Genomic DNA, 16843 nt, shown 5'->3' with positions numbered 1-16843 from the left:
TTATTTCTCCTCCGGGAAGAGGGCATTCCCCTTTCTCTCTCATGCACCTCAAACAGCTCCTTTCCCGCGGAGCCGCCTGTCAACTGCAGTTTTTATAAGCTACTTGTATTTTGATTTTTGTATTTAAAATAAATCTGTTGCCAAAGTAATCAGGGGCACCCACTGTATTAAAATGGAGCCATCAAGTTACCTATCAATTGATCAAGTGATTATACCCGGCATTTGAGATGTGCACAAGGAAACCGAAATCCACGTTGGGCTCAGGGGAGGAGGGGGAAGGAGGTATTAATTCAGCAGGTGCAGCAGCAGCGGAAAGGAAGACCGCCCTGCAATTGGGGAAGAAGCCCCCCTCACCCCTGCACCCCACGAAATGGTCAAGGGGGAGGAGTAGGATTTAAGCGGAGGGAGAAATTCCTCGGCTGGTGGGAGAGCAACCACATACAGCGGTGCTCTGGGAAGCAGGAGGTTTGTGCCTGTTCCAGTGGGCAGGGTGTGCCCTCCTGACGGGAACCAGATCCAGGCAGGGACGCGGGTGGCGCTGGGCTCTAAACCACTGAGCCTCTTGGGCTTGCTGATTGGAAGGTCGGTGGTTCGAATTCCCAAGGCGGGGTGAGCTCCTGTTGCTGTGTCCCAGCACCTGCCAACCTACCGCAGCAGTTTGAAAGCATGCCGGTGCAAGTAGGTAAATAGGTACCGCTGCGGTGGGAAGGTAAATGGCGTTTCCATGCGCTCAGGCACTCACCACAGGCCTCTGTGCACCAGTAGAAGTTTAGTCCCACTGGCTACATGACCCGGAAAGCTGTCTGTGGACAAATGCCGGCTCCCTTGGCCTGAAAGCGAGACGAGCGCTGCAACCCCATAGTCGCCTTTGACTGGACTCAACCATCCAGGGGGTCTTCTGCCTTTACCTAGTCCAGGCACCCCCAAACTGCGGCCCTCCAGATGTTTTCGCCTACAACTCCCATGATCCCTAGCTAACAGGACCAGTAGTCGGGGAAGATGGGAAACATCTGGAGGGCTGAAGTTTGGGGGTGCCTGACCTAGTCCCACGGCTTCCTCCTCACACTTTCTTCCTAACTTTAGTGTGCTCCCCTGAGCAGATAACAGAAGCCACTTCCCTCTCCAACACCAGCCAGCTTAAAGGCTTTGCTTTGGGTATGTATGAAAGGGACCAAAGAATTTAATGGACGCAAGTTTAGGTAGAAGGGTTTCAGGGGAGATTACCCCACCAAACCTGACATTCTCTCGGCAAGCTAAAAACAGGATGTTCGCTTTCAGGCAGACGGTGAAGAGGAAGAACAGAAGAAATAGAAAACAATGTGCTTGTTTTATATTTGAATGCAGTTCGGTTGGTGCTGTGCACAAGGTACATTTTGCACAGATTATGTCAGTATAATCTGGACCCAGGTGGCGCTGTGGTTAAACCTGGACCCACCTGGACCCAGGTGGCGCTGTGGTTAAACCACTGAGCCTAGGGCTTGCTGATCAGAAGGTCGGCGGTTCGAATCCCTGTGACGGGGTGAGCTCCTGTTGCTTGGTCCCAGCTCCTGCCAACCTAGCAGTTCGAAAGCACATCAAAATGCAAGTAGATAAATAGGAACCGCTACAGCGGGAAGGTAAACGGCGTTTCCGTGTGCTGCTCTGGTTTGCCAGAAGCGGCTTTGTCATGCTGGCCACATGACCTGGAAGCTATACGCCAGCTCCCTCGGCCAATAATGCGAGATGAGCGCGCAACCCCAGAGTCGGTCACGACTGGACCTAATGGTCAGGGGTCCCTTTACCTTTATGTCAGTATTGGAGATGGTGGGCCCAGCCAGCACCTGGGAGGACTTTTGTCTCTGCTCTACCAAAGAAAGAAAACAGCTGTGCTGTGGCAGAGACCCAGCTTCTCTCTCTCTCTCTCTCTCTCTCTCTCTCTCTCTCTCTCTCTCTCTCTCTCTGCCCTCACCAGGTCCCTGGAAGTGGCTGCTGCAATGACTGCTCTTCCACCCCAGACAACAGAAGGTGCCAAAAAGAGTACAGGAAGTGGACTCGCCTGGTGTCAATACTAAAAGGCCAAATTCTTACAAATGCAACAAAGGGGGTTAGGCGATCTCGGAGGGAAAGTGGCCCCAAGTGGCTAATGGTTAATTGGCGAGTTGAAGCCTGTGCTTAACATTTTAATGGGTTTATTGTTTCATGTTTTTATTGCTGTAAACTGCTTTGGGGTTTGACACAGCAGTATACAAGTACTGTATTTTAGTAAATAAATTTTGGCAGAATTATCCCACAGGCCGGATGGTGTCTATGCTTTTCCTCCTTGGAAAGATGGAGCTGCACTGGTGCCGACGGCAGCAAGCCTCTCTCTCCACCTCTTGGGGCCCTGCACTGGCAGCAAATTCAGTCTTCCCTGTGGCACAGTAGATCATCTCTCTCTCACACACACATACTAACAGACGCATACACCACCCAGCGAAGGGGGGGGGCAATCCATCGCTGCAACCAAGCGAGCTCCTCCTGGCAGTCCAGCAAACAGTCCGCCAGGAAGCCCATGGACCGTAAATCAGGAGGAGAGAATTAAATGGCAGTCCAGAATCCAGAGGCTCCCTGGGCAGTCATTGCAGGGCTGCAAATGCACAGAGAGTGTGATTAAAGATGTTCTGCGCATCCTGCCAAGGGCCCAGGCAGCTTGGACTCGGAGGCCGGTGCCAGCAGCTCCCACAACCCGGCCTTGACCACTGCCGCCTCCTCCTCCTCCTCCTCTGCAGGGATGAAGCTCACACCCAGGAAAACCAGGACTGTGCCAAATGCAGAGAGGAGAGGACTGAGCAGGTGGGGATCCCAGAAGCAGCCCTTTCCACCAAGGCCCCCTGAGGAGGCAGTGAATCTTTGCAGGTGATGTTTCTCACCCCCAAGCCCATATTTCAGAAAGGCTCGGATTCTGGACTCAAGTGCATCTTATCACTTTGAATCAAGGGCGGCCCCAGCACGGGCGGAGGAAGGGGGGACGGTGCCATCTCTGAGGGAGGTTACAAAAAGGCACCCCCGGAGGACTCTCCCTATCACCCCTGGGCGTGGCAGCGCAAGCCGCTGCCATCGTGCCACCGCAGAGGATCGTGCTGCCCCCTCTGCGGCTGCAAGTGCAGGATTCCCCCCCCCCCGGGGTGCAGTGCATGTCTGCCACTCTGGGCGCCCATGAAGCTACCTCTGCCACTGGGCCCCTGCCACCTCCAGCTTCCACCTGCAGCTGCTTTCTGAAGACAGAGCAAACCCTTCTCCTCTTCTCCTGGCACGAGGGCACAGGGTCCGCTCACCCAAGGCATCTCCTTTGTGGAAAGGGAGGAGCAGCTGGAGAAGCCAAGGCAATGCCTCCCTCCTGGGCCCAGACTCTAGTCCAGGCATCCCCAAACTGTGGCCCTCCAGATGCTTTGGCCTACAACTCCCATGATCCCTAGCTAACAGGACCAGTAGTCAGGGATGATGGGAATTGTAGTCCAAAACATCTGGAGGGCCGAAGTTTGGGGTTACCTGCTCTAGTCGGAGGGGGGTAGTCTGAACAAGCTTGGGGGCCTTTGAGAAACCAAACCAAAAAGAAGACGCACTTCTGGTGAGGAAAATGCAAATGATCATTCGCAGGGTGATGCCAATTTGCAGGTGCAATAAAAATGCAAGAGGGGTCCTAAACCGATTGGCAGGTGGATAAATAGACTAGACAGGAAAGTCCTCCAAATGGAGATGGGGTGGGAATCCCAGGGGCACCACCTCCCCCCCCCCTTTTCCACCCGGCAGCTGGAGTTCACTCTCATAGAGCTGGCTGGTCCTCTTCACCATAAAACCTCCTTTCCTCCCTCAAGATCACCTGCCCATCGCAGGCCTCAGCAGGGCGTGATCTGAGAGAAGCACCCAACCCTCTCCGTGCCGTGCCAAGGGATGCGCCAATCACCAAGCAGAGATGCGGGGGGGGGCAGGGGAGACTGCAGAGCTCAGCATCTTCAGGGCAACCTGCTTCCCACTCAGAAATGGCCAAGCAATTCAACTAACTTTGTTATTACATTTGTATTATTGGAATTCAATTGTGTTCTGCTTTGGAAATCAATACGATGGAACATCCGGCTAAAAATATAGCCTAAATAAATACAATTAATATATTAAACTGGGGGGAAATATAATGGCCAAGCCAAGAGGACGGCAGAGAAGAAAACACGTGTGGCTCAGAGCCAGCCTGGCCGCAATTGCTCAACGCAGCACACACAAATCCTGACTTTGTAATGCAGCGCAGGAACAGCAGCAAGCCTGCCAGAAGCCAGGCTTAAGAGGGAAAGGTGGAGGTGGTTTTCAATTATTGAAGAACGCTAAACAGAACTGAAGCCCAGAGGAGCAGCCGGCAAGAAGGTTGTGCCCCAGGGTGTCCTCTCGCCTGCTTCCTTTTTCTGCCTTCCACAACACCTCCACCTGCAGAGGCGTGAAGCAGGGCTGACTCACGAAGCAAAAGGAGGGGACTGTCAAGCAGCTCCCATTCACTGCAAGGCAGCTAGCCTAGGAAAAAAAAAAGGCCCCGGGGAGCTGGGTCTGCTGTTGTCCCTGCCTTTCTCTGCTCCCCCCTCCCTACTTTGCTATTCAAGTGATGGAGACAGAGTGAAATGTCCTTGCGCTGGGAGAGAAATGTGCTTCTCTTGAACCAGCAAGAGTGTGGCCATTTCATACCCTTCTGTGTATTCACAGCAGTGAGCAACTACCGTATTTTTCCGCGGTTTTTTGACTCAAAAAGCATGTCAAAAAACTGGGGTCGTACTATACACGGATAGTGGCGTCGGGGGGGGGGCACAACTCCCCCCATGCTGCTGCGGGAGGCGTGCACTCTAGGTGAGTGTTTCCCATCCGCAGTGGCATGGGGGGAGTGGCTGCGCACTTTGCCAACCCCCAGCAACGGCCCTGCTGGGGTGATGGCACACGTGCAATTCCCCCTAAAAAGAGCTCAACAACTTTGGGCCATTTCCCCTCATTTTCTTTAAATTTAGTCCCCCAAAATTGGGGGCATCTTATACATGGGGGGGCGTCTTATACACAGAAAAATATGGCAATCAAAACCACATAGATGCTAAAACAAATTAATCAGTGGTGTGGGTTAAACCACAGAGCCTAGGGCTTGCTGATCAGAAGGTCGGTGGTTCGAATCCCTGTGACGGGGTGAGCTCCCGTTGCTCGGTCCCAGCTCCTGCCAACCCAGCAGTTCGAAAGCACGTCAAAATGTAAGTAGATAAATAGGTACCGCTACAGCGGGAAGGTAAACGGTGTTTCCATGCGCTGCTCTGGTTCGTCAGAAGCAGCTTTGTCATGCTGGCCACATGACCTGGAAGCTGTACGCCGGCTCCCTCGGCCAATAATGCGAGATGAGCGCGCAACCCCAGAGTCGGTCACGACTGGACCTAATGGTCAGGGGTCCCTTTACCTTCCCTCCCCCCAGTCACCTTCCTGTTTTCCCCCACTGTGTCATCCTGCCAGCCACTGTGAGATGGAAAACACCAGAGAAAGCGGCAAGCACTCCAGCACAGCGCAGCTCCTGCAATCATTACAAGACCAAGACCTTCGTTGGACCATTTATTTCCCAAAACGTAACAGAAACACGGAATGAAAGAACAGTGCCCAAACCACTCAGTGTAATTTCTCGCAGTGCAACGCTTTCCTTCCTACAAATCCTCCCCCCCTCCCTGGCAGCCTCTCTTCTCCCTCATCAGGGTCCTTAAGCAAGGAACTCCCCCCAGGTCCCAACATGCTCTCAAGGGAAAACACCCCACAGGCAGCCGCGGTTTCCCCAGGAGCCAGCCAGCCCCACACTCAGAGAGAAAGGTCTGCCCAACGCTCTCGGCAGGTGAGGAGGGGCAGAGGCTGGGGGGGAGAAGAAGACAACTTGGGGAGAATCGCAGGTGGAGGACTCAGCAGCAACAGGCCCCCTCTCCTCCTCTGCTGGCTATAGGAAAGAGGAGGATGAGGAAGGGGGGGGGAGAAGAGATTTTGCCTATTTGGCCGTTCGCTCCGGGGTCCTTTTGCACCGCACACTTTGCACACACACAACAGCTTGGTCCTTGCAGGTGCCACAGCAAAGGCACACCTTATCCCAGTTCCTCTAGGCTCCTTTATTCAGGAGGAGAAATTAACACCGTGCATGAAAATCTTTAGCAATCTCCCCACCTGCCAAGACGCTTCCTAGCAGTCAAGTGAACCTTCCCTTTCCTTCCACCCCCCCCTCTCTCTCACTTCAAAGCCTTCTGCTCTGCTTTGAGGCCTGCGGGCCCAGAGTTATCGGAATGATTAGGAGAGAAACGAGGAGGAGGAGGAGGCGGCTGTACCAAAGACAATTTGCATCGGGATTTTAGGTAATTATATAAACCTCGGGATATACTGATTTTGATCAATGTACAAGGATCCTATGAGGACAAGGAGGTTTCAAAGTTCATTGTGCTGAAGGCCTCTGGAAATTCTGGTGGACAAGTCCTGAAGGTGTTTCTTGACCTGAGAAGAGAAAAGACACAGGTGCATTTCAGCGCAACGGAACGGCTGCATCTCAGCAAAGAGCTGCTTCTTCCCGCTACTTTGAAAAGGGCTGCCCCAAGGAATCCTGCCTGGAGACGTGCAAGCAGTGCGAGGCCAAAGCCATTCTGGAAGGGGGTCTGAGGAAGAGCAGCGAGGGCAGCCCCACCCCCAGGAGCTGGTTTCCAGTCAGAGATGTCGGAGGGATTGGGGGGAGCAGTTCTTAGGATCTTGGGGTGCTGGAAGGACACTGCCTTGGGACCAGCGCATTTGTGGACAAGGCACACACCCCTTCCGTCTACAGCGCTGTCTCCCCTAAAACAAGGCTGGCTCCTTGAGACCACAGAGCACCCCAAGATGAATGTGCAAGGGGAGGTGAAGAACGGGGGCTCCTGGACCCCCTCTTCCCCCCCCCAGGAGGCTCCCCTGTGCACCTTGTAGCCCAGCTCCTTGGTCTTCTCCTCCAGCATGGCCGTCTTCTCCTTGTTGCGGCTGAGATGCTCCTCGTCTCCCATCCCTTCGATGTGCCTCATCTTCTGGTGCGAAATCTCCAGCTGCTTCTGGTAATGGTGGTGCTTCTCCACCTTCGCTTCAAAGTGTTTGAGCTCTTCCTAGGAAAGCAGGAGATATCATTTCCTTCGATAAGTACCTGAAAGATCTCGAAGGGGTTTATGATAAATTCGCAGGTGGGCACAGCGGTGTCCCATGCCCTCAGCACCCATGTCACAGCAACCCCCCCAAACACACACACACAATCCTTTGAACCCTCAACTACCCAGAGAACCAAGGAAAGAGAGCGCACCCATGTCATGTGGGAATGTTCAGGGTGGCAGGAAAGGCTATATTGTTTATTAAAATCCTTCCTAGCTTGCACTAGCAAGTTCCTTTAGTTAGCAGAGTTACATTCCCCTTCTCACGTAGAGCAGATAGCTGGTTGCAGGCTCGTGTGAGCCTCTCACTATTATACAATTCAGTCTGTCTCAGATGGAACTGTATGTTCCTGGTTAAGTTCCCCTGAATCCCTCTTAAAAGAATAAAGATGCCACAGTCTTATTCACAGTCAATAGAAGAAATTTACTTACATCAGTACATAGCTGGATCCCTGAAGGCAGACTTGGTTACAAATATGTGCATGTGGATCTACCCCATATGGGGGAATAATCCCAGGGCTTCTGCTAGCTGAGAGCTAGCAGAGCAATCCTAGCTAGAAGCTGGTCAAACGAAGAAGGGAGTCAAAAAGATGGGAAGGGTGCTGCGTGACTCATCCTTTTGTTACCTGGACAGATTGGTTCATGCCCACCTTCTATCACATGCAAAAGATGCTCCAGCCAGGAGGAACAGGAAGTTTTGACTGGCTGGACCAAACATTCCCTTGCGTGTCTTCTCTAGCATTTCAATTACAATAATACAAATAAAAAAAATCCTTCAGTAGCACCTTAAAGACCAACTAAGTTTTTATTTTGGTATGAGCTTTCATGTGCATGCACACTTCGTCAGATACACGAAGTGTGCATGCACACTTGACTGCCTCTCACGGATCACACCCCACATGTCACAGCAGCCCCCCAAACACACACACACGATCCTTTGCACCCTCAGCCGCCCAGAGAGAAGCAAGGAGGGACGGAGAGCGCCAGGACCATCTCTTCTGCAAGGAACAAGAGGCATTTTTCAGACAGAAGCATTTGTTACAAATCCCTCGGGGGCCCCTTCCAAACTCAGCTCTTCCAGATGCCAGACACGTTTCTGATCAACGCAGCGCAAGGCGCCCAACGGAAGCCCCCTGCTCCCTCCAAAGGTTAAAGCAAGAAGCTAACCCTGTGGCATTTGTGTCTCGGCCAAGAGGACGGTCAGAATTAAGCCCCAAAAGCCCCCAAATCAGAGAGGTTGAAGCCAACATACCCGAAGCGACTCAAGCTCTTTCTCGGTGAAATTGGTGGATTTAGCCAGATCCCACAAGTCAATCACTCGGGGCTCCTCAAATTCTGGAGGGACAAAGGAGATTTCTGGGTGGAAACTCGAACAGCAGCAGCTGGATTGCAAAAAGGCTCGACTGCACTCAAGGAAATGCTTGCGCACAAAAAGAGAAAGTATCTCCTCCTGGAGTTCGGCACATCTTATTTCAATTGTTCAAAGAGTGAGAGAGAAAATCTCAGGATCAGGCCCAAGGGGGGCCATATGGTCCAGCATGCTGGCTCCTACAGTGGGCACCCAGGTGCCCCCAAGCAAGACAGCAACCCCACAGCCCCCTGCCCTGCAAGCCCCCCTCCTGGGACTTCCTGCCACAGCATCCAGGCACATCATCGGCTTCCCTACCCCGTTGCCTTGACAACCCCCTCCCTGCTGCCTCCTTCCCAGCCCAAATGCCACTCTCCACAGGCGCCAGCAGAGGAATCACACCGGGCTGCCAGGGAAGGAGCTGGGGGTGGGGTGGGGTCCAAAGCACATCTTTCTCGAAGGCAAGAGGACACTTGTGGAATTTGTGAAGGCAACGCTGAGGGATTGGCCAAGACTATGGGTAGGCAAACTAAGGCCCGGGGGCCAGATCCGACCCAATCACCTTCTCAATCCGGCCAACAGACGGTCCGGGAATCAGCGTGTTTTTACATGAGAAGAATGTGTCCTTTTATTTAAAATGCATCTCTGGGTTATTTGTGGGGCATAGGAATTCGGGATTTGTCATCTTTTCGTGGGCCTGCAAGACACAGCTGTTCTGCTTGGCCTTTGGACTGATGCAGCCTGACCCCGGGGCTACCCTCCCCTAAGGTTTTATCTTCTAATGGTTTTATCTTACTTGTAGATTTTTAATTTTAAAATTGAATTTTAACATTGTATTAATCTGCATTTTAGCTGAATTGTTTCTTTTATATTTGCGTTGATATTTTGTTGTTAGCCGCCATGAGCCCGGTCTTGACTGGGAAGGGCGGGGTATAAATAAAATTACTATTAATTATTATTATTATTATTATTATTATGTTTTCCAAAATATAGTCTGGCTCCCCCACAGGGTCTGAGGGACAGTGGACCGGCTCCCTGCTGAAAAAGTTTGCTGACCCCTGGCCAAGACCCACCAGCGCCCCAGCCATATAACCCACAGGTGCAAGCAGTGGGGGGGGGGAGAGACCTACCGCTGGAGTCGTCATAGCCCTGGTGGGTGACCCTGCGCAGCCGCTCAAAGCCCTGGTTGATGCTGTGCAGCTTCTCCTTGAGCTCAGAGTGCTTCTGGTGCAGCAGGTCGTGCTTGCGGGGAACCTCCTCCTCTTCCAGGCCGGCAATCATGTTCTTGTGGATGTCTGGGAGGGGCGGGAGGAGCAAAACGGAAAATGGCATCAGCTGGAGGAAGCCGCGGGTGGGAGAAGCCTCCCAAAGCAGGGGGGGTGAAAATCAATGGGGCTTTTAAAAAATTAATTAAAAATTTAAATCGGATCTTTAAAATAAAATGCTTTTGGAGGAAAAATCTTTCTAAAGATTTTCTGTTTAAGTTACATTATAGTCCAAAGGCTATTCACCAGGAAATAAGGATTTGTTTTAAGTTTTTCATGTGTGCTAAAACTCAGTCTCAGGTGTATGTTGTTTTTTTAAAAAATTGTTTAACCACATTAGTTAACAAACATGGAGACATATGCTATAATGTTACCATTTTAGTTAAATAAATTGTTATGAAGGAAATGATTATTTTTCTCCTTCCAATGAAGTACAGCAGAAAAGTTGTCCAAATTTATTAAACCTCATAATAATTTCATAATTCTGTCTATGTATTTCTAATAATATAACCAAATCAGTCATTTTCAATAAAACTGTAAAAACTACTCTGAAAATTTATTATTCCAAAAATGAAACATTCATCTGGTTGTAAATATGCAAGAATGAGTCTTTCTGTAAAAAAATGATTTAAATCAAGTCTTACTGACTAGTGATTTAAATCGTGATTTAAATCAAATCCACCCTGTCCCAAAGTGAGGGGTGGGATTACCGAAGGGGGTCAAGGGGTTGGCAGGAGGTGAAAGTCTCACACCAGTGGCTGTTAAGATAAAGGATTAAGATCGGAACTACTGGTATGATATTGGGAATAAACAAGAGAGAAAAAGCAGGAACAAGAAATAAAAAAATTTCTCTTGACCAGCGAGAACACGGGAAGTCTTTTTGAAATATATAATTTGGAATGTATAATTGGCTTTATTATTTGTATTATGATGTGGCAAGAGATGATATTCTATCAATTGGAGTATTAATAAAAAATTAATAAAAATAATTTAGGAAAAAGGGGGTGGCAGGAGGGGTGCAAATACCTTCCGTCCGACTGACGGTCTCCAGCAGGAGGTTGTAGTCTCGGACCTTCTCTTTGTGGTGCCTGAACTCCCTCCACAGCTTGTCCAGCTCTTCGTCGGTGAACTTCCCTGAAGTTTTGGCCTTGAAGAGAGACCCAAGAAAGACCAGTAGTAGCAAGAGGGTAACCCCACTCTTTGCCAACAGCATTTTGTGGAATATCCTGTTTTGGAAGGTGTTGGATTGCAACGTGGGGCACACAAATTTTCTTTGAGTCCTGCTCTTTTGTCCTACAAATTTTCTCTCCCTGGAAATCCTGTTTTGAGGCACCTGATTCTGGGTGAGGCCATTGCAGGCCAGATGCCTTCAGTTCCCCAGAACACCCAACAGCAAGAAGAACACAACTGATTGGGGTGAGAGAACGTCATGGAGGGGAAATGTTTCCTCTCTCACCTTTGCGGACAGAAAGTTGCCACTGGTTGGGAGGGACCTGAAAAGTCATTTAGTCCAACCCTCCCAGTCAGTGCAGAAAATCACAACTGCTGTTCCTAAAAGCGAGAATTTCCACGGTTCCTGACTCAAGGGAAGCAGCTCTCGGTACAAGAAGCAGAAGAATTGGGGACCAAAGAGAAGGGCAGGAGGAACGATGCCCCCTCACCCCTCCCTTGGAGAGACCAGGCGTAATACTACAGGAGGAGCCTGCAGGATCAGGCCAAAGGGGATTTCCAGCAACCCAAATTAAGGGGTGTTATGGGAATTCTAAGGACTTATATATATATAATAAATGTTCATAAATGTACAAGGCAAACACATACATAAGTATATAAACCACATGTCTGAAATAGTACAGGAGAGCAATCCTGAAGCTATTTTGACTCTCCCAAATGGACCTCAAATATTCCTCCGCAAGGAGGAAGGAAATGGGAAAAGCTTTCCAATGGTCTTTGGATTGTAGGGGATTACACCTCCCTGCAAATACAGTCTGGCAAATATCTGTTAAGCTGAGAACACTATAAATATGGGTAAGAGATTCAGTATTGACCATCTCCAAGGAATGGCCAGGATACCCAGAAAAGACAATCAGATAAGGCCTTATCAGGTATCCTGGCAGACAGGAGAGAAGCAACACACTCCAATTTCTGCTGGGGACCACCTCTTTCTGTGATGTATGGATGATGTGTGGGGGGGTGATCTTGAGCTACAGGGGAGGCAATTTCGAAGTCTATACAGGAGCTTACACACCTTTGTTCTGGGTTCTCTCCTCCCTCCTGCGTTGCAACAGTTTAATAAAGATCAGGCTTCCTGGCTGCTTTGCTTCTCAGTATTCTTTGGCTGGCCTCTGTTATTTCCTCCTACTGATAGGGAACCCACTTAAGGACTCTGTACGGGCTCCGGAATACCCCGTAAGGAAAAGGGAGCAGTTTTTCTTATAACAGGGACATAGGGCTTCTGGCAGCGGAGACACGGCACAGCCGTCAGGGCCAAGAAGCTTCTTCCAGCTAGCAAAAAGATGTGTGAAGTGGAACGGTCACCAGAAAATAAGGGGTGCTCCTTCAACGGACCCACTCCCCTTCTTAAAGGACGCAGAGCCTCCCAAGGCCACTATCTGTCAGAGATGAATTTCCCTTGAAAGACTTAGGCTGGGAGGTGTCAACAGGGCAGAATTAGGGGAGGGCAGAATGCTCCAAAAACTGATGGTTCCCCTTGATATCTATCTGTCTATCTATCTATCTACCTATCTATCTATCACTACAGCCGAACTGCTGCTTGTTTCTCCCTGTGCTGGCATTCCTCTTGGACTAGCAAATCAGGGGCTGGATCCACACACCTGCTGACATTGTGGACACAACAGAACCACCCCCCACCTGGCCAAAGAAAGCACATTCAAAGACAGACCTTGTTCCAGAGCTTCTCCAGCCGGGGATCATCAAGCACATCGTTCTCCAGGCTGTCTTTGACGTAGTTTGTGACTCCCAGCAGCGTGTCTTTCTTCCCATCCATTCCATACTTGGCCAGAATCACTGGAGGGGCAACAGAAGGGCTGCATGGATTTTAAGGAACACACCCATAGCAGGCACCCCTCTTCCTAAAAAAAAACAACAACCCCTGATCCTTCACCCTTCAACAATTTAAGAAATGTTTTCTGGGAAAATGTGAGACAGAAGGAGGTGAAGTTTGTGCTAAAATCATTCCTCCACAGACTGCAGTCTTTACATTTGCAAGTCTGTAGTCCTGTTAATAGATAAAGATCATCTTGTTAGGAATGGGGCCCAATCTTATGTCAACAGATTCTGAACCTGTGTATGCAACATTTCAATAGATGCTCTGGCAAGCCAGGAAAAACAAGGATCTGGTATGGTTCAAATCTCTGAGTTCAAATCTCTGAGTGACAGACTTGCAAATGTGTTGCAGAAACCTGAGCTCTGAGCTTGGCCCGAGTTACATGTGCAACCCATTTTTTGTGGTGCATGGCGCTTTGGGCTGTTCTTTGGGCTAATGGGCTGGGCAATTTATAAAGCCTTTAAAAGTTGCTACACACCTTTGTTCTGGGTCCTCACCTCCTTGCAAGTTCTGGGGGGGAGGGACTCTGTTGCAACAGAAAAATAAAGGTCTGCCTTGCTTTCTTCCTTGCTCCTGCCTCCATTCATTCTTCTCCGACTGATAATGAACTTGGGGGGGGGGGTGTACCGGGTCCCTTGGTGGGGAGTTGGGACTTTAAAGGCCAACACCAATTTTTTCGTATGTCAGAAGCAAGACCAAAAAAATGCTAAGGGACCTTATCTGCCGGGCCTGTTTGTTCACTTTACCAGGGTGGGCAAAGCCAAAATTAGTGGACCCGCTAGTCATTTTCCAAGGGGCAGTCCATTGCCCCCACAGGCATCTAATGTCCCATTATGGAATCCTGGATTAAAGGGACTTCGGTCTGACTCAGCAAAGCAACGCATGCTTGCCCAGGACCAAGAGGGGAGGCTTAGGACCATATTTCCACCAAGCATCAACTGTTATGGGGTCCTGAAGGTGTCTTCCTGCTTAGGAAAGGTCAAAACATATTGAGGGACAAAGGGGGATGCTTGAAAGTGGAGGATATTTATACCCAGAACACTGTCCTGCTTCTCATCCTGCTCTTGCATTGTTGTAAGAATTTTAAGGTCATATATATATATATAATAATTGTTCATAAAACATGTACATGAATGTACAGGCACATGTCAGAAGCAGCACAGGAAGACAGGCCTAGCTGACACCATTTTGACTCTCTCTCTCTGACCAGGTGTTCCTCTGCAAGGAAGAAGGGGGGTGGGGGGAACCACCTCATTGTCTCAGGAATTAAAGTGATAATCCCTGGCATCCTGATACCTGAGTGCCAGACAAAAGGGTCTGATTAATTTGGCTGGGAAACAGGGAAATGTAAATATCTCTAGAAGCGGACACGGAGCAACGGATTCAAACTACAAGAAAGGAAATTCCACCTAAACATTAGGAAGAACTTCCTGACAGTAAGAGCTGTTCGGCAGTGGAATTTGCTGCCAAGGAGTGTGGTGGAGTCTCCTTCTTTGGAGGTCTTTAAGCAGAGGCTTGACAGCCATCTGTCAGGAATGCTTTGATGGTGTTTCCTGCTTGGCAGGGGGTTGGACTGGATGGCCCTTGTGGTCTCTTCCAACTCTATGATTCTATGATTCTATGATTCTATTTTTTGTTGATTAGGTTTGGGGGGCAGGGTCCAGGATGCTCAGATTTCTGCCACCAGACCTCCCCTTTCATGATGTACCTACGATGAATCTAGGGAGGGCGGTCTTGGGCTACACCCCTTCTGTGACGTATGGGTGATGCTTCTGGGGGGTGAACTTCAAATTTCTATTTAAGGGCAGGACACCTTTGTTTGGGGTTCCTTCCTTGTTCTCCTGCGTGAGGGGAAGGACCCTGTTGCAACAGCAAAAATAAAGGCTTTGCTTCTCAAAATTCTCCGGTTGGCCTCTCTTATATTCTCCGACCGATGGAGAACCCAATAAGGGCTCTTGTGTACCCCATAAGGGAATAAGGGCAGATTTTTGCTTATAACAGTATCTTCCATGTAACGGCAGGTGGAGACACCAAAACAGGTCTCCCCAGGCAAATGGGCCCCCCTAGCAGCCTGAGAAGCCAGTTCATTGTGCCCAGATGCAGCCAGCAAGACAGACCACGGGACATTTGCCCCCACCTGGGAAAACCTAGCAGAAAGGAAGCTCAGGCAAGAGCTGAACTTGAAGCAGCCCACAGCTTGCAGCCAGCTCCACAAGAGCCAATGCTTGCTCAGGAATTTTTGCAGAACACGGAGCCACTTAAATTGCAAAACACAGAGGGGGGCTTCCATGCAAAGAACCCAGATGAACGAAAGCTACTCCCACAGCCTCTTAGATCTCTTGACACCAGATGCATCAATGAGTTTGTAGCCAACAAAGTTCTCAATTATCACTGCACCACAGCCTGTTAGAAAGCATTAGACAGCCAAGGCATGCAGACTTCTAATGGGAAGGGGGTGGGGGTGGGAAATGACCTGCTTTTCCTATTTATTGGGGTTTATTTTAGTGACCCAAAGGCGGGTCTACAGAACGGAGCAATTCCTTACCATTTAGATTGCGCCTGAGCTTGGCCTCCTTTTCTCCATCTTCATCCAGCCCTTCGGCCTTCAGTTTCTTCCAGCTCAGCTCATCCTTCTCCTGAATTTTTAGATCGCTGTGTAGCTCTGCCAATTTAACAGCAGAGAGGTGGAGCTGCAAAAACAGAAGGTATTGGGGGAGGTGGGGGGGGGAGAGGGGGGTCTAAATCAGTTGCCCTGAGAATCAAATTCTACTCCATGAAGAGCATCCTCCATTCTTTGGGTCAGAAACAGCATGAACAAGAGTCCTTTCTGGGGCAGTGGGGAGGGGAAACAGGGAGATGGAGGAAGGGGCCAGGCTGCCTTGAGGCTGCCTCCCCCCTTGCCCCCCTCCCATTGACAAGCCCTTTGGCCAAAATCACCCCACAACCGGACCTGCCCTAAATGGACGAGGAAGATGCAGGGACCCCACTCATTGCTCGCCTGTTCAGACTGGATTCCCGCCCCCTTGTAATGCGCCTCCTCACCCCCCAGGCCAGAGTCCGGCACCTTGGAGAGACCACCAGCTGGTGGGGCGGCTGAAGATTAACCCCTCCGGGCGCCGTCCAGGCTAAAGATTAACCCTGCTGCCCAGCGATCCGCCATTGAGCGGGGCGCCAGACCCGTCCAGCCTCAGCCGCCTGGATCCAGGAGACGTGGCCGGACCCCCCCCCCCCTTTACCGGCACCCTTCCCAGCAGGCGGGGGGGCGACTCCTTCCCCGTCGGGGGTCTTTGGCCCGAGGGAGGCCAGCAGGGGCCGCTGCTCCGAAGGGGTGGGGAGGGATGGTTCGTTACGAGAATGGACTGGAGGCTCCGACTCCACGTTAGGAGTAACTTTCTGAGTACGAAATTGGATTTATTTTGCATTCCTGTGCCGCTTTCCGTTCCGATGAACCCCAGAGCGGCTTCCAAACGGCCAACAACCCGAAAGACACAAGCAACGCCCTCCTTCGACGGTGGGAAGGCGCTGGCCTCCCATTCCTTGGAGGTTTCCCAGGAGAGGTGGGACCCCTGCATTTCCAGGGGCTGGACTAGATGGTTCTTGGGGGGATCCTTTCCGACGCTCTGGGCCTAGGGGGGATCCCGTGACGTCGGGGGCGGCGGGCTCTCCTCCTTCCCGATGCCTGCCTGGCGGGGGTTGAGCTGGATGACCCCCGGGGGTCCCTTTCCGACTTACCCGCTGCGCCTTCGCCCACACCTGGCTCAGCTTGACCACGCGGAATTCCGCCGCCGCCGCCGCCTTCTCCTCGTTGGCCTCCCGCGAGTACTTGCCTCCCGCCGCCGCCTGCACGGCCAGCGCCGCCAGCAGCGCCCGGAGGAGCCGCGCCCGGAGCAGCATCGCCGAGACAGACGGGGAAGGAAGACGCGCCGAAGGGGGAGCGGAGGGACGCCGAGGCAAGAACTACGCCTCCCGGAATGCACCACGCGCTCGCGTGACGAGCAAAGACGCGCGC

The 16843-nt window shown here is 51.0% G+C and overlaps 1 protein-coding gene across 1 annotated transcript; it reads right to left on the bottom strand.

The window, feature by feature from the left end:
• Window positions 1-5564: 5564 nt before the first annotated feature.
• LRPAP1 (LDL receptor related protein associated protein 1) lies at window positions 5565-16770 on the bottom strand. The gene is made up of 8 exons (XM_060280427.1): window positions 16567-16770; window positions 15380-15524; window positions 12670-12794; window positions 10797-10917; window positions 9636-9800; window positions 8410-8492; window positions 6942-7118; window positions 5565-6489 (listed from the first exon to the last, which is right to left on the bottom strand). The coding sequence occupies exons 1-8, from the start codon at window positions 16726-16728 to the stop codon at window positions 6424-6426; spliced, it is 1044 nt and encodes a 347-aa protein (XP_060136410.1). The 5' UTR covers window positions 16729-16770; the 3' UTR covers window positions 5565-6423.
• Between the last annotated feature and the right edge of the window lie 73 nt (window positions 16771-16843).

The sequence above is a fragment of the Zootoca vivipara genome, chromosome 11 (assembly GCF_963506605.1).
Source record: "Zootoca vivipara chromosome 11, rZooViv1.1, whole genome shotgun sequence".
In the NCBI taxonomy this organism is placed as follows: domain Eukaryota; kingdom Metazoa; phylum Chordata; class Lepidosauria; order Squamata; family Lacertidae; genus Zootoca; species Zootoca vivipara.
The sequence above is the reverse complement of the archived record's forward strand: the minus strand, read 5'-3'. Positions and strand labels throughout refer to the sequence as shown.

Bases quoted from the DNA above. Each gene is read 5' to 3' on its own strand.
- LRPAP1 (XM_060280427.1), bottom strand. From the start codon at position 16,728: ATGCTGCTCCGGGCGCGGCTCCTCCGGGCGCTGCTGGCGGCGCTGGCC. The intron at 12,795-15,379 runs GTAAGGAATTGC...TTGCCCCTCCAG, and splicing joins GCTCAGGCGCAATCTAAATG to TGATTCTGGCCAAGTATGGA. The intron at 10,918-12,669 runs GTCTGTCTTTGA...TCTCTCTTCAAG, and splicing joins TGGAGAAGCTCTGGAACAAG to GCCAAAACTTCAGGGAAGTT.